The sequence below is a fragment of the Enhydra lutris genome, unplaced genomic scaffold, assembly GCF_002288905.1.
Source record: "Enhydra lutris kenyoni isolate GAN:26980312 unplaced genomic scaffold, ASM228890v2 scaffoldscaffold2, whole genome shotgun sequence".
Taxonomy (NCBI): domain Eukaryota; kingdom Metazoa; phylum Chordata; class Mammalia; order Carnivora; family Mustelidae; genus Enhydra; species Enhydra lutris.
The window spans coordinates 6,276,634-6,298,809 of record NW_019154086.1 but is presented as its reverse complement, the minus strand read 5'-3'; the positions used below and the strand labels follow the sequence as shown (position 1 = coordinate 6,298,809).

Below are 22,176 nucleotides of genomic sequence, written 5' to 3'. Positions count from 1 at the left end.
ACACGTGTCTGTGGGCATGGTACTGGGTGCTGTACACACCTTTCTTCTCATTTTCACAATGTCTACAAAGTGTCCACTGGTAAATTCAGATGAAGTGAGCTACAGATGATGACACTGAGGTTCAGAGGGCTTACTGAACTAAATGATACCACGGAGAGGACAGAACCTGGGATCTCAGCCCTGCCTCTGCCTGATGGCAAAGTTTATTCTCTTTCCTCAAAATTCACTCTCTCTCCAAGAATAAAAAAATAAACTACCTATTCCATCAAGCATTAAAATGGCATTGAGGGACTGCACTTTAGGAAGGTAATACTTTGCAAACTACATAGTAAGAATGCAGCCATTTCACAGAGACATTTCCTCTTAAGACCAGCAGTTGCTGAATATCACACCAGACAGCCTGTGACAGGGGATCAAGGGTTTTTCTTTTTGTGCAAAGACAGCAATTTCTTTTTCTTCCTTCCTTCCTCCTTCCCTCCCTTCCTTCCTTCCTTCCTTCCTTCCTTCCAAGATTTTATTTATTTATGTATTTAGAGACAGGGCACAAGGGGGTGGGGAGGAGCAGAGGAGCAGAGGGAGAGGGCTCCTGCGCTGAGCGTGGAGCCAGACACAGGGCTCGAACCACTGACCCTGAGAGCATGACCTGAGCTAAAATGAAGAGTTGGATGCTTAATAGACTAAGCCACCCAGGGGCCCCTGATCAAGGGTTTTTCAGGTTGTTGTATCAAAAAAAGGATGTATTATTTTTTTAAAAGATTTTATTTATGTATTTGACACAAAGAGAGAGAGATATCACAAGTAGGCAGAGAATCAGGCAAGAGAGAGGGGGATGCAGGCTCCCCACTGAGCAGAGAGCCTGATAAGGGGCTTGATCCCAGGACCCTGAAATCATGACCTAGGCTGAAGGCAGAGGCTTAACCCTCTGAGCCCCCAGACGCCCCCAAAGAGGGTTTATTATTAAAGACTACTCTGCTCTGTCCCCTTAGCCCTCCCCAGGTTCCTACTCTGGCTCTTCTCTCAGATGTCTGGATATAAAGAGCCATCTTTAACATCACCCTAACCTCCATATCATGTACCCAACCCCATGATATCAGCACCAGGAAAGACAGAAATGGCCAGAAGATCCAGAGAGAGCTGGAGTGCTCCAGATGGCTCAAAATCGCTCTCCATAAAGACACAACACCTGAACACATCTTTCAGCTTAAGAAAATAATGAGAAAGAACCAAAAAAACCCAGAAATCATGCATCCAAAGCCTGCTGCATATATGGAAACATTTGTCCACACGGTGTACAAATAAATCAGCCTTGATTGGTCAAGATGACCACTTGAAAAATAAAAAATGGGACACCTGGGTGGCTTCTGCCTTCAGCTTCTGCCTTCAGCTCACGTAGTGATCCCAGGGTCCTGGGATCCGCTCCACATCAGGCTCCCTGCTCAGCGGGAAGCCTGCTTCTCCCTCTACCACTCCCCCTGCTTGTGTTCCCTCTCTCACTGTGTCTTTCTCTGTCAAATAAATCATAAATAAATAAATAAATAAATAATAAACGTTGGTGGGAAAAGCACCTCCACTCCAGCAAGACATCTCAGATGCCTACATTAAACCAGTGTCCCTTCAGTGTTTCAGTGGGTTTGGAACCCTGACCTGCAGGAAAAGAGGGATCTGGAGGAACCTGAGCCAAACCCCCCTGAGATGACCCCCTCAGGGGGAGACTCTTTAGGAGTGTGGGAGGGGGGTGCTCACAGACCCACAAGGACAGGACTGTTACCGTCAATGTCGGAATGGATGACATCAACAAACTGTGCGTCGCCAGGATCTAATCTGTCCTCAGGAGATCTCCCATTGTATAAAGGGCCTGCAGGGTCGAGACCTGGAAAGAAAACCGAGTCAGGTTGGCAGCCCCACACCATGAGTCACAAGCGGCCAGGCTTTTGATCCCTCCGCAGGAGGCTGGCAAACAGGAGACAGGGCACTCTCGGGTGGGCAAACACATTCCCATCCCGCTTTGTCAGGCTCCTTTCCACAGCCCCATCACCTTTTCCCACAGAAGACATGGCTACCCTGGCCGTGCCCCCTGAGAATGGCATCCAGACACCATTAGGGGCTATGCCTTAGCAGGGCTCAAAGGCAGCAAGTGCCAGGGGGACCAGGGCAAGGGGATCAACCGGTTCATCAGGAAAAAAGCGCCTGAGGGTACTTTTGAAAAGCAGATGTTATACTTATGCATATTCCACCTTAAATGGTCCAGAAATCTCCCTCAACCTTTCCTTCTTGTTATTAATAAAACTCCTTTACAGTGTCAATTTTTATTCCTATATACTAGCTCATATGACCCACATCACAAGCCTGTGGGAGGCAGGGTAGCTATTATTCCCATTTTACAGATGCAGGAAGCAAGGCTCAGGGAGATCAAGTGTCTTCATCAGAGCCGCAGCCTCACAACGCAATGACCTCTCTCTGTTGACCTCTTGGTTTCATCACACTGGGTTTGGCAAGCGTGGTGGGAAAGTGTGAAGCTCACTGGTCAGGCCAGCTATCAGCAAGGGAAATAAAGTGGGTGTCAGTTCCTGTAGAACTAACCCACCTCACAACTGCCTGGGCTAACTTGTTGCCTTAGGTCCACGTGAGCTGGACGTTCCTAACCCTCAGCTGGAAAAACAAGAGTGCAGCCCCCGTGATGTTGTAACCACAAACTAAAAGCTTTAAATGAAAACACAGTCAACAACGCACCACCAGAGGTTCCCAAAGGCCTGGCTTTCTAGAAACCCACCTGGAGTGAAGAAGACTCCAAGGGATGTCTCAGAGCCCTGAGTCTATGAAAGTCATTTTAAATGGCATCTTCCATCCCCTGGTGTTAGAGATAAAATCCAAGAGATGGCATTCTTGCCTGACTTCCCAGGTTCTGGCCTCAATCTTGCTATTTCTCCTCTCCCAACTCCCTCGCTTCTTCGGGACCTATCTTGATCAGCCTCTCTTATCTTTCTCATCCCCACCCTCTAGCTTTTCTGCTTTGCTAGGCTCTCCACTGAAACTGATGTGGGTGGAGATGGACCAACACCCTGACACCCAAGTCCACAGGACATTCTCCACACACCAAGAGAAACTCAGGACCTTAGAAAGAGTTTGCTGAGGAATTCTCCCTTCCCCCCATAAGACAGCAGCACTTCTGGTCTAAGGAAACGAACAGTGAGGGCCCCAGTGTATAGCAGCCTTCAGATCCGCAGCAGAGAAATCGGCCAACTACACACGTTCAAACCAGAACAATTTTGAGATGGATCAGGGTGCTACTGATTATTATTACATCAGGACACACAAATGGAGATGGGGATAGGAAGCGTGGATATATGATCACCTTGGTGACAATTCATAACACATAATCAGCTTACAATGTCAGCCAAAAATCACAGTTAAAGCGCCCTTAAAAAGCTATATAATTTGTGTGGACAGAGACCATTGGAAGAGAAGAGATGTGACTTGGGGCCCCAAACCCAACACCAACCAGCTATGTGACTTTAAGTATGTCATTTTACTTCTCTAAACCTCAGGGTTTTTTGTTTGTTTGTTTTGTTTTGTTTTGTTTTTTAATCTGCAAAATGGAGGTAGAATTAACAGCTACTTCAGAAGACTTATTAAAGGACTCCTGGATCTGAATCCAGAACATTTTGAGATTATTACAGAACAGAAACAAAATGGGAAAATGGAGCTCTTCTTTATTGCTCAAAGATCATCAGAAAAGTGTCTAGGTGATGCTCATTGACTTTTATTACAGCATTAACCAATCTGAGAATTTGATGAAAGCCTTAGACCTCTCCCCAGACAGACAGACAGACAGACATCCAACAGAGACCTCTCTGCAGACAGACATCTGACATTTTGCGTGCGGTTGCAGGGGCCTCATTTTCCCATCCCCAACTTCTCTGTGAACTCCCCAAGGCAATGCTGTCCCATAAAGGTATAATGTGAGCTACATATATCATTTAAAAATTTCTAGAAGCCAATTTAAAAAGTAAATAGAAATAAGGAGAATTAATTTAACGACACACTGTATTTAACCCCACTTAGTTAACCTGGCATATCCAGAATATTATCGTTTTAACATGTAATCAATATATTTGAGATTTTTTTTTTAAAGATTTTATCCATTTATTTGACAGACAGAGATCACAAGTAGGCAGAGAGGCAGGCAGAGAGAGAGAGGAGGAAGCAGGCTCCCCACGGAGCAGAGAGCCCGATGTGGGGCTCGATCCCAGGACCCTGGGATCATGACCTGAGCTGAAGGCAGAGGCTTTAACCCACTGAGCCACCCAGGCGCCCCGAGATTTTTTTAATATCGCTTTTTAACCTAGTATTTGAAATCCAGTGTGTGTCTTCCACTCATAGAACATCTCAGTCTATATTAGTCACATTTCAAGGGCTCAGTGGCTGCATGTAGCTAGTGGCTACTGGACTGGACAGCATAGCTCCAAGGTCATTTCTCAAAGTAGGGTGTTCGGACCACTTGCATCTTCTGCTTAATGGTGGACTCCTGGACCCCGACCCCAGAGTGCTGGTTCAGCAAGTTGGCCTTGTAACCAGCACCCCTAAGGGGATTTGGGCACACCCTTAAGTTTGAGAAGCAAAAGCAATGTTTTATCAAGTGATGTAGGTACTTGGAATATTCTAAAATCCACTTCCGCTCCACCATTTGTAAATGTAAATGTAATGTAAATACGCTCCACTCATTGTGTAAACGAGAAACAGGGGGTGCCTGGCTGGCTCAGTCAGTAGAGCACGCTACTCTTAATCTCACGGTCATGAGTTCCAGCGCCACGTTGGGCAGGGAGCCTATTTAAAATTAAAAAAGAAAAACAATGACATTAAGAAGTTAATGAGAAATAAAACAAGGAGAGGTTCCTGGAGAGAAAAAGCGAGAAGAAGGGCAGATGAATGGAGAGAAATGGAGGAAATGAAGCAGCCATTATGGTCTAGCTAATTAACAAGCAGACCCATCCACTGTGGGGGAGTTGGGTGTGAACGGTGTCCTTGGCAACAGGCCCAATTTCCAACCCAGAGTCCAGTGAGGCCAGTCCGAAAAGTTGGTGAGAGGTGAGCAGACAAGAGAACCGCTTCGCTCCGAAGCTGCTCTGGGTGACAGCTGAGACTGACTGCAGGGATCAGAAAGGATGAGGCATCTGAAGAACGTGGGGAAGTCAGGGGACCCCAGAAGACTGAGCTGTGAACCATTAGCGGTGTTCCAGCCGCAGAGCAGGGCCATGTGGGCCCAGAGTGGAAGGCAGGCTGGCTTGGGGATTCCCATCCATGGTCAGAAGCCAGGTTAAACTGCACTCTCATTCACAGTAGTGGTAGGAACAGGTTTGTTAGGAGCGAAATGGGGGGTGAGACAGAATGAGGCAGTGGTGGTCTGGATTCTGCTAGGGCTAGTACTGGACAGCAGACTTTATTCATTTCTTCCCAAACTTTGTGGCTGGCCATGTCAGGCTGGCAGCTTGAAATCAGCAGTGGTGAGCATATTCAAACCATGGAGATCAGCAAACACTACAAATCCGGAATTTGGGGGGAAGAGACTGGGGAGAGCTGTTCCGGTTCTTAACATACCACCGGGAAAAGCCCCACCCACCAGAAGAAGAGCTCCCAACAGATAATGGACACAAGCGGATTCAGGCTATCTGTCCTTTGATCCCATAAGGGAAATGAAACTTTTTTTTAAAGATTTTATTTATGTATTTGAGAGAGAGCAAGAGAGAGAGAGACAGTACGAGTGGAGGGAAGGGAAGAGGGACAAGCAGACTACCTGTTGAGTGCAGAGCCCTGTGCAGGGCTCGATCCCAGGACCCTGAGACCATGACCTGAGCTGAAAGCAGACGCTTAACCCACTGAGCCACCCAGATGCCCCAGGAAATGAAACTTTTTACAAAGGACATGTTGCTTTCTAAAACATAAAAATAATAATGTTAAAAACTTAAAAAGAGCTTGGCCTCCCTAGGAAACAGGTAAAAAGATGAGGGTGACCTTGGCTACTTTCGCTGAGGTGAAAGTGAGACAAAAAGAACCAGGAAAAACAAAACATTGTGACCTTGAGTAGCAGGGCTAGAGGAGACACCTGTGATGTGTGTGTGTGAGAGAGAGAGAGAGACAGAGACAGAGACGGAGAGAGAGCAAATGAGAATGACTTGCTCAGAGCTACCAGTCAAGCAGCACATTCAGACTGCAATGCTTAAAGTCTACCTCACAAATACAGTTGGTTTGAATCTCTCCTTCCTCTGTTCACTTCTACCCTCCAGATTCCCTAGATTGAAAATAGCTCTTTCTGTGTGAGATGGATTCTGGGAAAGGTATGAACGTGGAGAGAAGCCCTGAGTCTCTGAAACAGAAAGCCTCCCTCAGCCTGTCCTCTGTGGCTGTGGAAAGTTACTGGAGCAGCAGGCAAGAGAACCCAGCAAGAAAGCCTTTGTTTGGGGTTCCACCTGCTGTGTTTCTGAGCTTTCATTTGGCTTTGCCCTGAAAGCTGATATTCAGAGAGTAAAACCCACTATCAAAATTCCCATCTCATTTTTCTATCATGAGACTCCAGCTGTGTCTGGAGATGGAAACATATTAGGTATGTGGCTCAGATTATCTCAGATTAAGTGAAAGGGAGATGGCTATCTGTTTGAAGGGCACAGGCCAAATCCCCAAAGGCCATAGTTGTATTTTCTAACCAGAAGAGAAAGAAAGTTACCACCAATCTTTTCTACGGCATATACAATTTACCAAGTGTTTTTATTTTACTATGTATATTTATTAAATAATAACCTGAAGTCAGTATTATCAGGGTCTCTCCTTTGCACAAGAGGACACACACTCAGAGGGGTTAAGTATTGGAAGAGCTGGCTTTGAACCCAAGGACTTGGACAGCCCGTATCATGTTCCCTCAGTGAACACCGAGCCCAGGCTGACTAACACACACCCATTCAAAGAAGACTTACCTGTAATTCTCCCCAGCTGTCCTTTGTACATCTTTCCAACAAACCCAGCTATGTGGGCTCCTAGACTTACTCCAATCATATAAATGTCATCAAAAGAAGTTCCTTGTGCCTGGAATTTCAAGAGGTCCATCATTATAAATTGGAAGGGGCCAAGGAGTTGACAACATTTGTAGAAACTTCCTAAACTTGATTTTGGATACAGTTCTTAGGAAAAATATTTCTTATAAGCAACTTATACCTATGAACTCACTTAAATGTCACAACAACCCCACAAAGTAAATGCCATTCTTCTGATTATACAGAAGAGGAAACTGAGGCCCAGAATCAAAGTAACCTGCCCAATATCAGGCAGGTGGGAAGGGGCAGAGCAGAAGTCAAACCAGTCTGTTCAACTCTGAGTCTGGGCCTTAACCTTTACGCCACGGTGTCTCCATTCATGCTTCTGCTAGAAATCAAGCTGAGGCATCTCTAAATTAAGGAGACATCTCTAAATTTCAGCTCTAAGTTGAGGAGAAGGGCAAGGAAACATTTTGGTGAACTCCTTTATCTTCATGCTGGCTCAGTTAATGAAGTCACCATGGACAGAGAAGGAAGGAAGGAAAGAAAGGGATGGGGGTGGGGCAACACTGCAGTGGGGTGGGACAGCCCGTGGTGAGTCATGCTAGTATTACTCACTTTCCCAGGGCTGTGGCGTTAAGTGAGAAGCTTGTATGAAAATTCTGCTGCCCCTGGCCACAGTGGCCACCAGGCCTGATTGTCTCTGAGATAGTTCTCATATAAAGTCACTTTTTTGTGGTTGTTTTTTGGTTTTGGTTTTGGTTTTTTGTAAAGGGGGCAATTCCTGAGATAGATCGCTAAATAAAATTTAAGATTTATTTAATCTTCGTGAGTCTTCTAAAAATATAAATCACACACACACACAAATCTCTCATCAGATCACGTCTATCCGTTTTGTCAGTAAATTTTAGGTCAGTAACTGGGTCAGTAAATTTTAGGCATTTCTAGAAAAAGGCATAACTCTAGAAGATGTAGAAACTCTAACACAGTGAAGCCAGAAAACCCCTAGACAGAACCTCTCTTACCTATAAGACACCTTTATGTGAAATAGAAAAAGATATCCCTCTTGAAGACACTTAACTGTTACTGCTGGGGAAAATATCATAACAAATATATAGACCTACAATATATAGCATGACAATGGTGCTCCCTTAGATGGGTGTCCTGTGCAGCGCACAACTTGCACAACCATACCTATGGGCCTTCCCTCCAGCTGTGCTCTCTACCTTCCCCGGGGCTTAGTTGGGTTTTCAAAATAGTTCCTCTGTTCACTGCAGATATCTCTTGGTTTTAAATATCCAGATAATAGGCTAGTTTCAATTTGGCCCTGAATCATATAAGAAAATTCTCTCTTACCAACAGCTTGGCGATAAATCCCTTCAAGATTGTTGCTACTTTTCTGGTCTTACTGGAGGCATGGTTGTATATTACAGTTGTAGCTCCTCGATTCCAATCAACAACAACCACATTCATGTCTTCTACATAAAGCAAACCCTGTACTAAATCCTCCATCCAAACTGGAGCAGAGCCTGTAGGCCTGAATCCATGGATAATGAAGGTGGTTTTCTTGGTCACGTTCAAGTTCCCCAAAAATGTGGAGTTGATGACTTGTGCACAGGTCTGGTTTTTTCTTGTGTAGAGCATCAACTTCACATTCAGTCCTGTACCGACCACAGCACTGTGGAAGCTCAGTCTGGTGAATGAAGGACATGTTTCATCTGTGTCTGAAAATAAAAATTAGATGGCATCATGATGGTTCTTTCCTTACTTGGGCATCAAGCAAACGTGCTGCCCTACATTCACTGGCCTTCTTTCTGTGCTTCACAGCACCCAGCAGGAAACTGGATCTAGTTGAATGAAACTCCAAAGTTATATCTGATTCAGCACACGTAAGTAGTGACTTCCTTTTCATTGGGAAAAACATTTTTTCAAATCTTACTCTCCTTCAAGATCTAACCCAAAAGTGGGGCACCTGGGTGGCTCAGTGGGTTAAAGCCTCTGCTTTCAGCTCAGGTTGTGATCCCAGGGTCCTGGGATCGAGCCCCACGTCAGGCTCTCTGCTCAGCAGGGAGCCTGCTTCCTCCTCTCTCTGACTGCCTCTCTGCCTACTTGTAATCTCTGTCTGTCAAATAAATAAATAAAATCTTTAAAAAAAAAAAAAAGATCTAACCCAAAAGTTACCTCCATGAAACCTACTCCAACCCTTCTAGCTTCAAATACTATCTTTCATCCCAGAACTCCCCCAAATCACTGTATGTACCTCATTGACAGCACAATGAAAATACCCACAGGGGTGTATTATGGGTATTTATGGACATGTGTGTCTGTTTTGCTGGGTCACCTCCTTGGAATGGGTGTCCTTAATCTGTGTATCCCTCACAGAGCAGAGCACATAGTAGAGGTCTCAGTAACTGCATCTGCATGGTCCAAACACCTCTTTCCTTGTCTAGAGCACCTTCCTGGGACAACAGTGGAAGAAGTGATGTGCTTTGCCCTGAGCCTTTCGATAGCATCTGAAATAGCTGATCATGGTGCCTTCTTGAACCCTCTCCTCGTTCTTCAAGCGTTCATCCTGCTGCATAATCTCTAAGGATGGCCTTCGGAGAAACGTTGGGGATAGGGTGGAAGCAAAAGTTGAGGCTGGAGCATACTGTTACAGCAGAAAGTAAGAGATTATTTAAAAACTTGGGATGCCTGGGTGGCTCAGTCGGTTCAGTGTCTGCCTTCGGCTTAGGTCATAATCTGGGGTCCTGGGATTGGGTCCGTCATCAGGCTCCTTGTGCTTCTCCCTCTGCCTGCCACTCCCCCTGCTTGTGCACACTCTCCCTCTCTGATTCCCCCCGACAAACAAATAGAAATAAAACCAAAGAGATAAATAGATAAGTAAATAAGTAAATAAATAAATAAATAAATAAATAAAGATGTGTCAGAAGGACACAGGAAGCCAGATTGAAAGGACTTCCACTGTCCAGATCTGGGATATTTGAGCACTACATAATTAAGGATGGTAATGGTTTATGGACCTTTGGAAAAAATTAGGGATCTCTGATTCCATAACAAACAGACAAGCAAAGAAATAAATCAATGGAAGCAAGGATGACTCTTGCGGTATAGTGCTGAATGCCAGCTGGAAAATGAGTGAATGCTGGGGGTAAAACTCATCGTTTTGCAGTCATCACAATAAAGATTGGTTAGGCAAGAGTTATTAGTGAACACTAAACTGAGGAGGTGGTTATTTTGAGAAGGAGCATATATGTATGGTCTTAAACTCTGTCCCACAGATTGATAATTAGTAAGTAGGCGGAAAGAAGTAACTATACAATGGAGAAATAGAACAACACCTTGACTAGGTTATCAAACTGAACGTTACCAATGAGGGGCAGACAGACACATGGGGCTCTAGCTGGGGAATGCATAACCTGAACCTAACCCCAGGGAAAAAAATCAAACAAACACAAAATGAGGAATATTCCTTTTTTTTTTTTTTTTTTAAGAACTGTAGGGTTTGGGTGCGGTGTAACCGTGGCCCGCGCTGCAGAGAAGGGGGCTTGCGGTGCCAAAAAAATGCTTTTTTTTTTTTTTAAGATTTTATTTATTTATTTGAGAGAGAGGGAGGGAGAGACTACAAGCAGGAGGAGAAGCAGAGGGGGGAAGAATCTCAAGCAGACTTCATGCTGAGCACGGAGCCCACTGCGAGGCTCCATCCTATGACCTGAGATCATGACCTGAGCCAAAACCAAGAGTCACATGCTCAACTGATGGAGCCAGCCAGGTGCCCCCACAAAAAATCCTTAATGAAAAAAATTTTTTAAAGATTCAAAATAAAAAGGGACCTGTATTCTTTAAAAAGATCGATGTCATAAAGGACAAAGAAAAGCTGTGGAAATTTCTAGATTAAGGAAGACTGAAGAGATGGTATAAACACATGCAATATCTGGTCATCGATTGGATTCTGTAATGGAAGAAAAAATGTCATGCAAGAAATTATTGGATCAATTTATAAAATTGGGATATGAACACTAAATTAGATAAAAGTATGGTATCAGCATTATATTAATTGAGGTTGATAACCACAGTGGTTACATAGCAGAAAATCCTAATTCTTAGCAAATACAGCTTAAGTATTTACTAAATGAATGCCCAACTTATTCTCAAATGGTTCAGAAAAAAAAATTGGGACAGACAGATGACAGCAAATGATAAAGCATGCATCACCAGATGTTAACAGTAGGTGAATGCGTGTAAAGGGTTATTGGTGTTCTGAATATATATTTTTTTAATTCTTGTAGTTTTTCTGCAAGTTTGAAATTATTTCCAAGTAAAACGCTTAAATGAAAGGAGAAAGAACGGGGGACAGAGCCATATCAGTGAGATGCAAAATGGGAGTGAGGTTGTGATTCTGATATCAGAAAATGAAAATAGGTAAGAATGCTGAAGTCTTCTATTTGAAAGGCAACAGGGAGTTGGAAATAAACTAAAGATCAACATGCAAGGTGAAAGAGGGGCTAGGAAGGAAGGAGGGCTTTGGGGTCCTTAGATACTGAAACAGGGTGTTACATCTGCAACATTATGTAAGGTCTTGATCAAGAACCACAGTCAAGGGGCACCTGGGTGGCTCAGTGGGTTAAGCCTCTGCCTTCAGCTCAGGTCATGATCCTGCTATCCTGGGACTGAGCCCTGAGTCACTTTCTCTGCTCAGCAGGGAGACTGCTTCTCCCTCCTCCTCTGCCCCTCCCTCGTCCTCTGTCCTCCCTCTCCCTCTGTCTCCTCCCCCACTCTGACTCAAGTTCTCACTAGTCTGTTCTCTCAACTGATAAATCTTAAAAAAAAAAAAAAACATAATCAAACAAAAGTTAAAAGTAAACTTCTAATCGACACTGGCATGCTGATCCAAAATACAATGTTTGGGAAGACTGGTTTTTTAAAATCACAAAAATTACCTGGAACTATGTTATGCTCTCCTCTATCCTATTTGGCTGAGAGAGAAGAGCCGAGTCGGAGGTGAAGTGGAGCAGCAATCAGCCCCAGGTGCAAGCTGGAGATGGCCCTTTTTTTTTTTTAATATTTCATTTTTTAATTTATCTGACAAAGAGAGAGAGAGATCACAAGTAGGCAGAGAGGCAGGCAGAGAGAGAGGGGGAAGCAGGCTCCCCGCTGAGCACAGAGTCCGACACAGGGCTCGATCCCAGGACCCTGAGACCATGACCTGAGCCGTAGGCAGAGGCTTACCCCACTGAGCCACCCAAGCGGACCTGGAGATCGTCTTTTAGGATATTTGGGAGAGGGGCAAGGTCCTATGGATGACCACTCGTTGTGGGAGGGAATAGGAGAAGACTATTGACTTGCAGCGGGTCAACAGGAGACTAGAGGGCCTTGAGGAGCACCTGTTCTATCTTCCTCCAATAGAAATTTAAGAACCATTCACCCCAGAGCCTTTATTCTCAGTGAATCTACCCAGGAATAACTCTCCCCTCATTCTGAGCCTCAGAACAGACTTCATCCTGGCATCTCTACCCTTTCTTAATAACCTGGGGCCATTCAGGGGCCCCTAGGTGGCCCACTTGGTTAAGCGTCTGACTCTTGGTTTTGCTCAGGTTGTGATCTCAGGGTTCTGAGATCAAGCCCTGTGCTCAGTGCAGAGTCTGCTTGGGACTCTCTCTCCCTTTCCCCCCAACCCTGTGCTTGTTCTCTTTCTTTCTTATATAACTAGATAAATCTTTTTTAAAAAACTAACCTGGGTCCATTCATGTATGCTTTTATTTGAAACTTCCTGCAAAGGGTCCGGTACTCAGCAATGAACAAAGTTCCAAAACAGAATGAGCAGAAGCAGCTCAAACAGAAGGTTAAATATTGAGGTTTTGAAATGCCTCACTCCAGAAAAAAACTGGTTAAAAATTGAGCCCCGTACTCACATATTCCTCTGTTTGCTCTGGCATGGATAGAGAGGCATGTTCACAACTGTCTATCCTCCCTTCTCCCCCAGCTTTATTGAGATATAACTGACAAGTAACATTGTGTAAGTTTAAGTTGTAAAGCAGGATGATTTGATAGAGGTGTATATTGTAAAATGATTTCCACAATAAGGTTAACAGGCCCATCGTCTCACATAGTACATGTTTTCGTGTGTGTGTGTGGTGTGTGTGTGTGTGTGTGTGGCAAGAACATTTAAGATCTACACTCTTAGCAAATTTCAAGGATACAGTACAGTATAATTACAGTCACTATGTTGTGCATTAAGTAGAAGACCTTACTCACCTACGTAACCATTCTCCCCACCTCCTGGCCCTTTCCATTTTTTTCCTTCCTATGGATTGCACGCTCCTGGAGAACATGGACTGAAACTTGTCTGGTGTTTGTAGAGCAAGACCCAGAGCAAATAACTGACTCTTGAATTAGTCATTTTACAGAAGAGGAGGTGTCATGAGGTAGGGCTGAGCCTCTTGATCTTAGCCACCAGTAAAACAGGGCTTTGTTCCTAGTTGTGCAACTGACTCACCAGGCAACCTGGGGAAATTACATCATCTTTCACTTGCCACCTACCTGCCCAAGAGAGGAATGCTGTAGAGATTAATTATGAATGAGGTCATATTGGGGAAGATAGAGATCCCTTTCTGAAGAAGGGGACTATTTAATTGCTAGGTCTGTTCATTTTGAGCCATATTATGTCAGTGTGTCAAAAGTCACATATCTGGGTCATTGGAAGGCTCAGACTAGAATCATGAAGTTTGGGCCAGAGTTATTCTGAGCCCATGTGCCACTTTCCATGTCTATGGAATGGCTCAACCAACCTCTCTGACTTGCTGAGTCTTTACTGGACCCCTTACAATGGACAGTTACGGAAGGGCAAGAAGAACAGAACAAGCGGATTTTTATTTCCTTTTTAAAAGTAGGCTCCATGTCCAGTGTAGAGCCCAGTGCGGGGCTTGAACTCTCAAACTTGACATCAGACCTAAGCAGAGATCAAGAGTTGGACACTTAACTGACTGAGCCACTCAGGTGCCCCCAGAGCAAGTGGATTTTTATTTTCATTTGCTAGAAACACTCTGATTTCATATATATTTTAACGTCTTATTTTTATAATGGCATTGGGCTCTGGAGAAGCCCATTGTAAGTACTGAGTGAAAAATGAATTTCCTTGTTCCTCTCTCTCAGTACAAAATACTATAACAGCTTAATATGTATTCTCTCTCATTCTCAGAGGAAACGTACAATCGCTCAGTAAGTCTACCCTCCCCTAGGTTCTGGATCAGGTGGCATTTTAGAGGGTGAGTCGGGCATTAATGAAATAAAACACACAAATAAGTATGAAATTGCAACTTGTGATATATGTTGTGTAAAGGGATATGGTATAAAATAAGAATTTAAATAGGGAGTTTCCCCTGGTCTGGGAATCAAGAATCTTCTTCTCTTCCATCATCTTGAAAGCACGTATCTAAATCCTAAGAATGGAAGACCCCTTTAGCAAAGGGTAACCTTTGCTAAAGGGACAAATTCAAGTTCCTAAACTATTAAGTTTTGATTTCATAGCTTTTCACTTTTATTACCTAGACTTATGTTTCAGGTATTATATCCTTTTTCATTTTCATGTGCTTCCTTTCCCTGAATCCCATCAAATGATTATGACTCTAACTAGCTTTCTTTTTGTTAGCATTTTCCTAGTGTGATTTTATCCTTTTTAACCTCTGAATCCCTCGGGTTTAAGGGGTCTTTCATATAGCGTCTAGCTGGGTTTTATTTTATGGCCCAATCTTGGAGCCCTTTTAAAGAAAACAGGTGAGTTCTCGTTTATTGGTGTAACAGACGTAATTGGTGTGGAGGCCACAGATGTGTCGCCCTCAGATCTGCCTTCAAGGGCACCTGCCATGGGAAGCACGGGGAAGTCACCTGTGTCACCAGCCACACCGCAGTGTTCCCACGGACCTGTGGCTCCCCCCGGCTGCTTCCCGTGGTTGACCCAGCACTATGAGGGTCCTCTAGCCAGACCAGGCTGGCTCCTCTGGCCTCCCGGGAGACTCCCAGAACAGGTAACTTGGGCTCAGGGATACCCCATCAGCCCAGCTGAAATATTCGCACAACCGCACTGCAGCTCCCCCTTCGCAAGCCTTCCTTGCCTGCTTACTTTCCCAGATGTCAGATGTGTACTGTGGTGTGAAGGCTCTCTCTGCTCATCCCCACATCCTATCTCCTTCCTCCTTCCTGCACTGTTCCTCCAGTAGATCTCTTGCAGGTCCCAGTCCATACTGGTGACTGCTTCTGGGAGCTCCCGAGCTGACGCACTTGGACTTAATAATGTAGTTATCCACCCAGGTGAACCCCTAGCAAGGATTCTTGGACGTCTGGGAGGTGCATTTCTAACTCTTGCCATGCTTCCTGCTGCTGCCCTTTGCCAGAACAGTTGTCCTTCCTCTCTCAGTTCCAGTCCTTGCTTTAATACCTTGAGACAGTATTGACTGATCCTGTGACAAATAATGAGGGTGTCAGCACACCCAGTACTTCTCCTCACTGACACAATGTCAGTCTCCCAATTTTTGTTATCATATTATTTTTAGTTCATCTTGTGATTCCTTTCTTAGTTTAAAAATAAATAATATTTAAGCCTCTGTGTATGGATGTCTCAACAGAAACTCTGTTTCTATTGTATTTATTACATCTGTTCTAGCCCCTCATTTTCTACCAAGAAAGACAATAAAGTTAACATACATCGCCTTTCATACCCTCCCTGGCCCCTCCTCCAGAGCACACACACACACTCACACAAACTCACATTTTTTTGTTCCTATTGTCAAAATATAGTCAATCCCCATAACTTGTGGATTTCCTATTTATGAATTCAGCAACTCACTAAAATTTATTTGTACCCCCCAAATCAATATTTGGGAGTGCTTTTGTAGTCATCCATGGACATGTGCAGAATGGCAAAAAAATTGGGTTGCCCCACATGCTCACTCTTAAATGGGGTCAAACACAGCAATACTCTGCCTTCTTGTTTCAGCTCCCATCACTAATGTCCTTTTCACATTCTATTTACTGCCAAGTCTTTTGCTTCTTGTCCTTTTTCTTGGTGGTTTCACCCTTTTAGATGCTCCCCAAGCATGGTCCTGAAGTGGTGTGATGGACCTTCCAGAGAAAACATGCACCTCAGATAAGCCTCTTCCAGGCACGAGTTATAGTGCTGTTGGCCATGAGTTCAGTGTTAACGCGTGAACGATACATATTAAAATATCTTTATTCTTATTTTTTAAAATATTTATTTATTTACTTTAGAGGGTGGGGGTGGGGGTGGGACAGTAGACTGCCTGCTGAATGTGGAGCCCAATGTGGGGCTCAGTCTCGCCACCCTGAGATCATCACCTGAGGCGGGATCAAGAGTCAGACGGTCAACCTACTGAGCCACCCAGGTGCCCCTAAATAAAGTGTCTTTAAACAGAAACACATAAAATATGACTATCTATCCCCTGGTCAACAAAAATATTGTTAACCAGCAGCTTATAGGAACCCTAACCCTGGGAAAACCATTTCCCCTAGGAGCAATTGCTCGGTCTTTACTAATTCAGTGTTTGCAGTGACTTTATGGCACATTAACTACCATGAATAATGAGAAGGGGCTGTATATAAAACTGTCTTCTGGAATCATAGTTCTCATATTTCCCCAGTTACGTGGTTTTAGGGCTATAATGCACACAGTCATTGCTCCCAGTGAATCCTGTTCCCAGGCTTTTTCATTCACCCCTGGGTGAGAGCTCTTGCTGTCTTTTCAAGAAGAGCTAATGGAGAATATAGTTCCTAAGTTCATTCATATCCATAAGTGAATCTCTAGGCCTAAATCATCAGTTTGATCTTCAAACAATATTCTTTCCCCCAGGATTTATAGGTATTACTCTGCTTTCTTGTATTGGATCCCTTTGTAAAGAACTTTGACCCCTCTATGCGCCTTGCTTTATTCCTACCACACACCTGAAGCATTCTTTTCTTTCTCTCTTTCTTTCTTTTTTTTTAAGATTTTATTTATTTATTTGACAGAGGGAGACAGTGAGAAAGAGAACACAAGCAGGGGGAGTGGGAGAGGGAGAAGCAGGCTTCCCGCTGAGCAGGGGGACCCAGGACCCTGGGATCATGACCCATGAAGTGTTCTTTTCTTGTTCTGAAATAACTTTCCATGCTGGTGTTGATACTCCAAAATAACTGATCTGTTTATACACTGGTGTATATCCAGTGCCAACAACAGAGCCTGGCTTAGAGTTGACATCAGTAAATGTTTCAAGAATAAGCATGTATCACATTATTCAGCCATTCAGAGTGATCTATCTGGATACTCCAAGTAGTAATGATATAATGTTTATGAAATAAATAGAGTATGAAATGACACATCCATTATGACTGAACTGTGTAAAAATATGTCTGCAGGTTATAAGGCCTGCAAATACTGCGCAAACAAAAATGGGTTCTGCATTCCATTTCTGATGTTCTCTGCTTAAAGCTACCTGAGGTTATTTATTCTTTCCCACTCAGAATTAACAACATTTTAAAAGAAAATATTAAATTTATCTTCTTTTGGACCATGTTACAAATTGGTTTAAGCTCCTTGAAGGCAAGCTCTGTCTTGGCTTTTTCCCTAGCATTATGCCCCAGCACGTAGAGAAGAAACGTGTCTTACTGGATCTCAAATTCTCAGGCAATTTGGAGGGTAGGAAAGGACTAGATATCTGTGAAGAGCAAATGGGTTAAAACTGCTTTACCCTCACAAATACAGTTCTTTACATTTATATTTAATTTCTGGTTTACATTTATATTTCTAAAACAATTACTTGTACGCCTTCAGAAAGCAAACCTCTTTTGCTTATTGTGCTGTTTTGTTACAAAGTCAAGTTTACTTGGAAGTAGTATTAACAGAGCCTTTAACCAAGTAACCACAGAACATGTTAAACTGGTTTCTAGAGCTTAACCTCTTCTATTGGAGTTTATTTGAAGTTTATTTGAAGTTTATTTCCCTTCAGTCTGCTTTGAAATTCAATTACTCTGAAACACCGGTTAGTGTTAACGATTGGAAAATGACCATTGGATGGGTGACGTCTTCCATCTAATGAGGAATTCTGACTCCGATGGAGAACAGGCTGAGATGAGAGCAGAGTAAGATGTCAAAGAAACCTGGAGAGAACATCTTCAGAGATAACATATCTGTGCCTGCAGTATTTTGTTATGGTCAAATAATGCAAGGTCACCCACGGCCAAGTACGGCCAGGACCGTTTATGTATGGTCTATGGCTGCTATCCTGATATACTGCTTTCCTGATATTTCCAGAGTTGAGCAGTTGTAAAAGTGACCAGTGGCCCACAAAGCTGAAAATATTTACTGTCTGGCTCTTTGCAGAAAAAGCTTGCCAACCTTGGTCTAATGTCCTAAACAAAATACAACATGACTTTGGAGCACGGATTTCAGGGTCAGGTCAACTCCAGTGCCTCCTAGCTATGTGACCCTTGGTGATTAATTGCCTAACCTCTCGGAGCCTCAGCTACACCTGTGTAAAATGATCACAGGAATGCCAATTTGTTAGGCAGTGCTCTGCAGAGCCATACAGAGCCTGAGACAAAAGAAAAAAAAAACTGTATGTATACTAATCAAAATATCCTCCCAGATTTTGAATCAAGCAGGGAAAAGTTTAGCTCGATAGTCAGTCAAAAACCATGACCATAGACATGGCCCTTTGCCATTCAGTCTGTTCAGACACCATCATCAACTCTCGTAACCAAACCACGTAGCAAGGAAATGAAGATGGTGTAGGCCCAGGAACGGCCGGCGAATTGGAAATGACCACTCCTATTCTACAATAACACAGAGTTGTAAAACAAATAATAGTCTGTCTTTATTTAAAATGTTGATATTTTTCTTAAAAAAAAAAAAAAAGATTTATTTATTTATTTTAAAGAAAGAGAACACCTGAGTGGGGGAAGGGGGAAAAGGAGAGAGAGAATCCCAAGCAGACTCCCTGCTGAGCCCAGAGCCTGATGTGGGGCTCAGTCTCACAACCCTGAGATATGACCTGAGCCGAAACCAAGTCAGATGCTTAAACTACCACACCGCCCAGGTGCCCCTGAATATTTTTTTATCAATGACTTATCTGCACTGATTTTCATTTCCAAACATATTACATTAAAATATCACTTGTGCCCCCAAAATATCACTTATGTGTATCATTTATTATATACAGTGAGAATGCATTATTGATAATATGCATATTATTTCCAGGAAAATATTACTTAAATATTAAAATATCACTTATATATTGTGTTAAAATATGAAAAATATTTTTACTGCATTAAAATCATAAATATAATTATCTTGATTATTGAGTTTGGGTCTCCCTTACTCCCTTAAATTTTGCACCTGATGAGTGATTCACTGACTTCACCCTAATCCCTGCTGTCAGGACTGTGGTGAGAACTAGAGATAATGTCTATGAAGTATTTAAAGTATTAGGGGCGCCTGGGTGGCTCAGTGGGTTAAGGCCTCTGCCTTCGGCTCAGGTCATGATCCCAGGGTTCTGGGATCGAGCCCCGCATCGGGCTCTCTGCTCAGCAGGGAGCCTGCTTCCCTTCCTCTCTCCCTGCCTGCCTCTCTGCCTACTTGTGGTCTCTCTCTCTGTCAAGTAAATAAATAAAATCTTTAAAAAAAAAATAAAGTATTAGCTGGTACATAGTAAATGCTAAAAAATTAATGGTTGTTGATGATGTGTATGATGAGTTAATATTTATAGAGGCCCACTTGAATGCGGGCTAGCTGACATGAAGATTGTTTTGAGTTAAAAAGCAGTCAAAATCCAGCAGATTCAGGAAAAGCTTTTTATGTCCCCCTCAACAGCCTAAAAAGAATAGATAGAGGACTGGCTCCAGGAGGAGAGCTGTCACCATAGATAACTACACTGTTATGAACTAGGTGTGTAGACAAGGAGAAACCTAGCAATGACTCTTTGATCAAAGTACTCTATGTTCCACTGTTTCTGAGTGGCCTAGCAAACACATTTAACCAGACACATCTTTTTCATTTTCCCCTGAATTCTTTCCTTCCCTTTGAAGTCCCAGGCTACCTTCTTCTCCTTAATTCAGAATGACAGATATATCTTATTTTGCCTGACTGTCCTTTGGAGTTTCCATGTCTATGTGGATTCCCCGTGGTACTAAATTAAATTTTATTTTCTGCTGTCAATCTGTCTCATGCTCATTTGATTCTCAGTGTGGCTTGAAGCACCTTGAACGGGACGGGAGATTCTTGCTCCCTGACAAAGTGCTGATCTTATAGGGTTGTTATGAAGGCCAAGTAAAATAAGTAAATTGCTTAGCATGGGACTTGACATAAAGCAAGTGTTCAATAAATACTAACTACCATCCTTCCATCATTTTGGAAGGACTTTGGAAAAGGGAAGTGTATTAGCCAGTATACAGGTGACAGTGCTTCTTCCTGGCCAGAGAACTGGGTTTGGTTCTGACACTGTCATTAACCAAAACCTCTTTGGGCCATCCTTGTTCTCATATGACAGATTGGTTCCTCATTCCTTAGAGATTTAGCTAATCTCTTGCATTCCTTTCAGACACAAAATTCTAAGATCTGCAAGCTAGCTCATTTGAAAGGACCTGAGGCACCCAATTCAGGAAAATGAATTTCCAGGGCAGTCTTACTAACCAAAGACAACCCAAATCTAAAAAAAATCAATATAGCAAGAAATTAAAATTTCTCTTAATTTTAATTAAAAGATCTGAAAATAAGCAAACATCACCCTTGGAATTAAAATGTTGACCAGGGATACCTGTTTGGCTCCATCGGTAGAGCATGAAAAGTCTGGTCTCAGTGTTGTGAGTTTGAGCCTCACATTGGGTGCAGAGATTACTTAAAAATAAAATCTTTAAAATAAAATAAAATACTGACCAAATAGGTGTTTTGTCACCTTTATGTTAAGCAGGATTTTCTGGCTAATTAAATACCCTTCAGTTAACAAACACGCTTCAATATGCTACCAATAAGGATAAATCGTGAAAACATTATGATAAATGAAGAAGCTAGTCACAAAAGACCACAAATTATATTACTCCATTCATATGAAATGTCCAGAGTAGGGGAATCTATAGAGACAGAAAGTAGATCCGTGGTTGCTAAGGGCTGGGGGAAGGAGGAAGGTGGGGAAAGAGGGTACAGTAGCTCAATGGTGCCAGTTTCCTTTCTGAGGTCATGAAAATGTTCTAAAATTGACTAGTGATTGTGTGAATACACTAAAAACCGTTGAATAACACTTTAAATGGGTGAATTGTATGTATGAATTACATCACAATACAACTGTTTTAAGAAATGGTTCCTATAATTTCAAACTCTCATGGAAAGACCAGAGTGAAAAGGTGAAGTCTTTTGGGGTTAACTGGGCAGAAGATTCACTTTTTTCCGTCAACATCGAAACAGGCCTCCAATTTCCAGTTTTTCTTTCTCCTTGGGAACTGAATGATGGACCTCCACTTCATACCACTAAATAAAGCCCCCACTTTAGTGAGTCTGTTGTGGGGAGGGTTCACAGTTTCTCCTGCAAAGTAAAGTACTCTTATTCTCAGCCTTAGGAACTACTTATAGCTGTGACCTTGTTTTATGTTTGCCAGAGAAAACTGTGTTGGATACACAAAATGCCCTCTTGATTTCAAGGACACCTCCAGTCTTTTAACCACTGGCTATATTTATTTAGGATACAACAGAGAAAACAGACCTCTGTTTTCCTAGACTGATCGATTTCAGCTGAGTCCTAGCTGGAGAGGAAAGTGTGATTCCCTCAGACAGACCACTGACAACCCCACTCCCTTTCTGATGAGACTTCCAAGGGATACTATCCCTTTTCCCTCACAAGACCTACCACCCGAAAGCAAAATGAAGCTACCCAGGCTCTTCTTGGTGTCACTCAACTGTTCTAGCTTTTTAGCTTCTATCTGCTTTTGGAATTGATTTCATTTCCCACATTTCTGACTAGGGGAAAACGTCTACAAAAAGAAGAGGCTCCTCATTCATATCTAGAGAGTTTTCAGTGAAAGGATAAGATGGAATTGTGGACGGAAATAACCCACTGATGAAGCAATTGGGAGTGAGGGCGAGGGAGAGAAAATTCCGAGTTTCTGTGAGAATCAATAA

At 43.0% G+C, this 22,176-nt stretch overlaps 1 protein-coding gene across 1 annotated transcript in view; it reads right to left on the bottom strand.

The window, feature by feature from the left end:
* Positions 1–22,176, bottom strand: part of LOC111151624 (lipase H) — a 44,940-nt gene that overhangs the window by 17,679 nt on the left and 5,085 nt on the right. The window contains exons 2-4 of the mRNA XM_022509731.1: positions 8,379–8,746; positions 6,966–7,074; positions 1,769–1,870 (exon numbers count right to left, since the gene is read on the bottom strand). Of these exons, the coding sequence (XP_022365439.1) occupies positions 1,769–1,870; positions 6,966–7,074; positions 8,379–8,746 (579 nt within the window). The remainder of the gene's footprint in view (positions 1–1,768; positions 1,871–6,965; positions 7,075–8,378; positions 8,747–22,176) is intronic.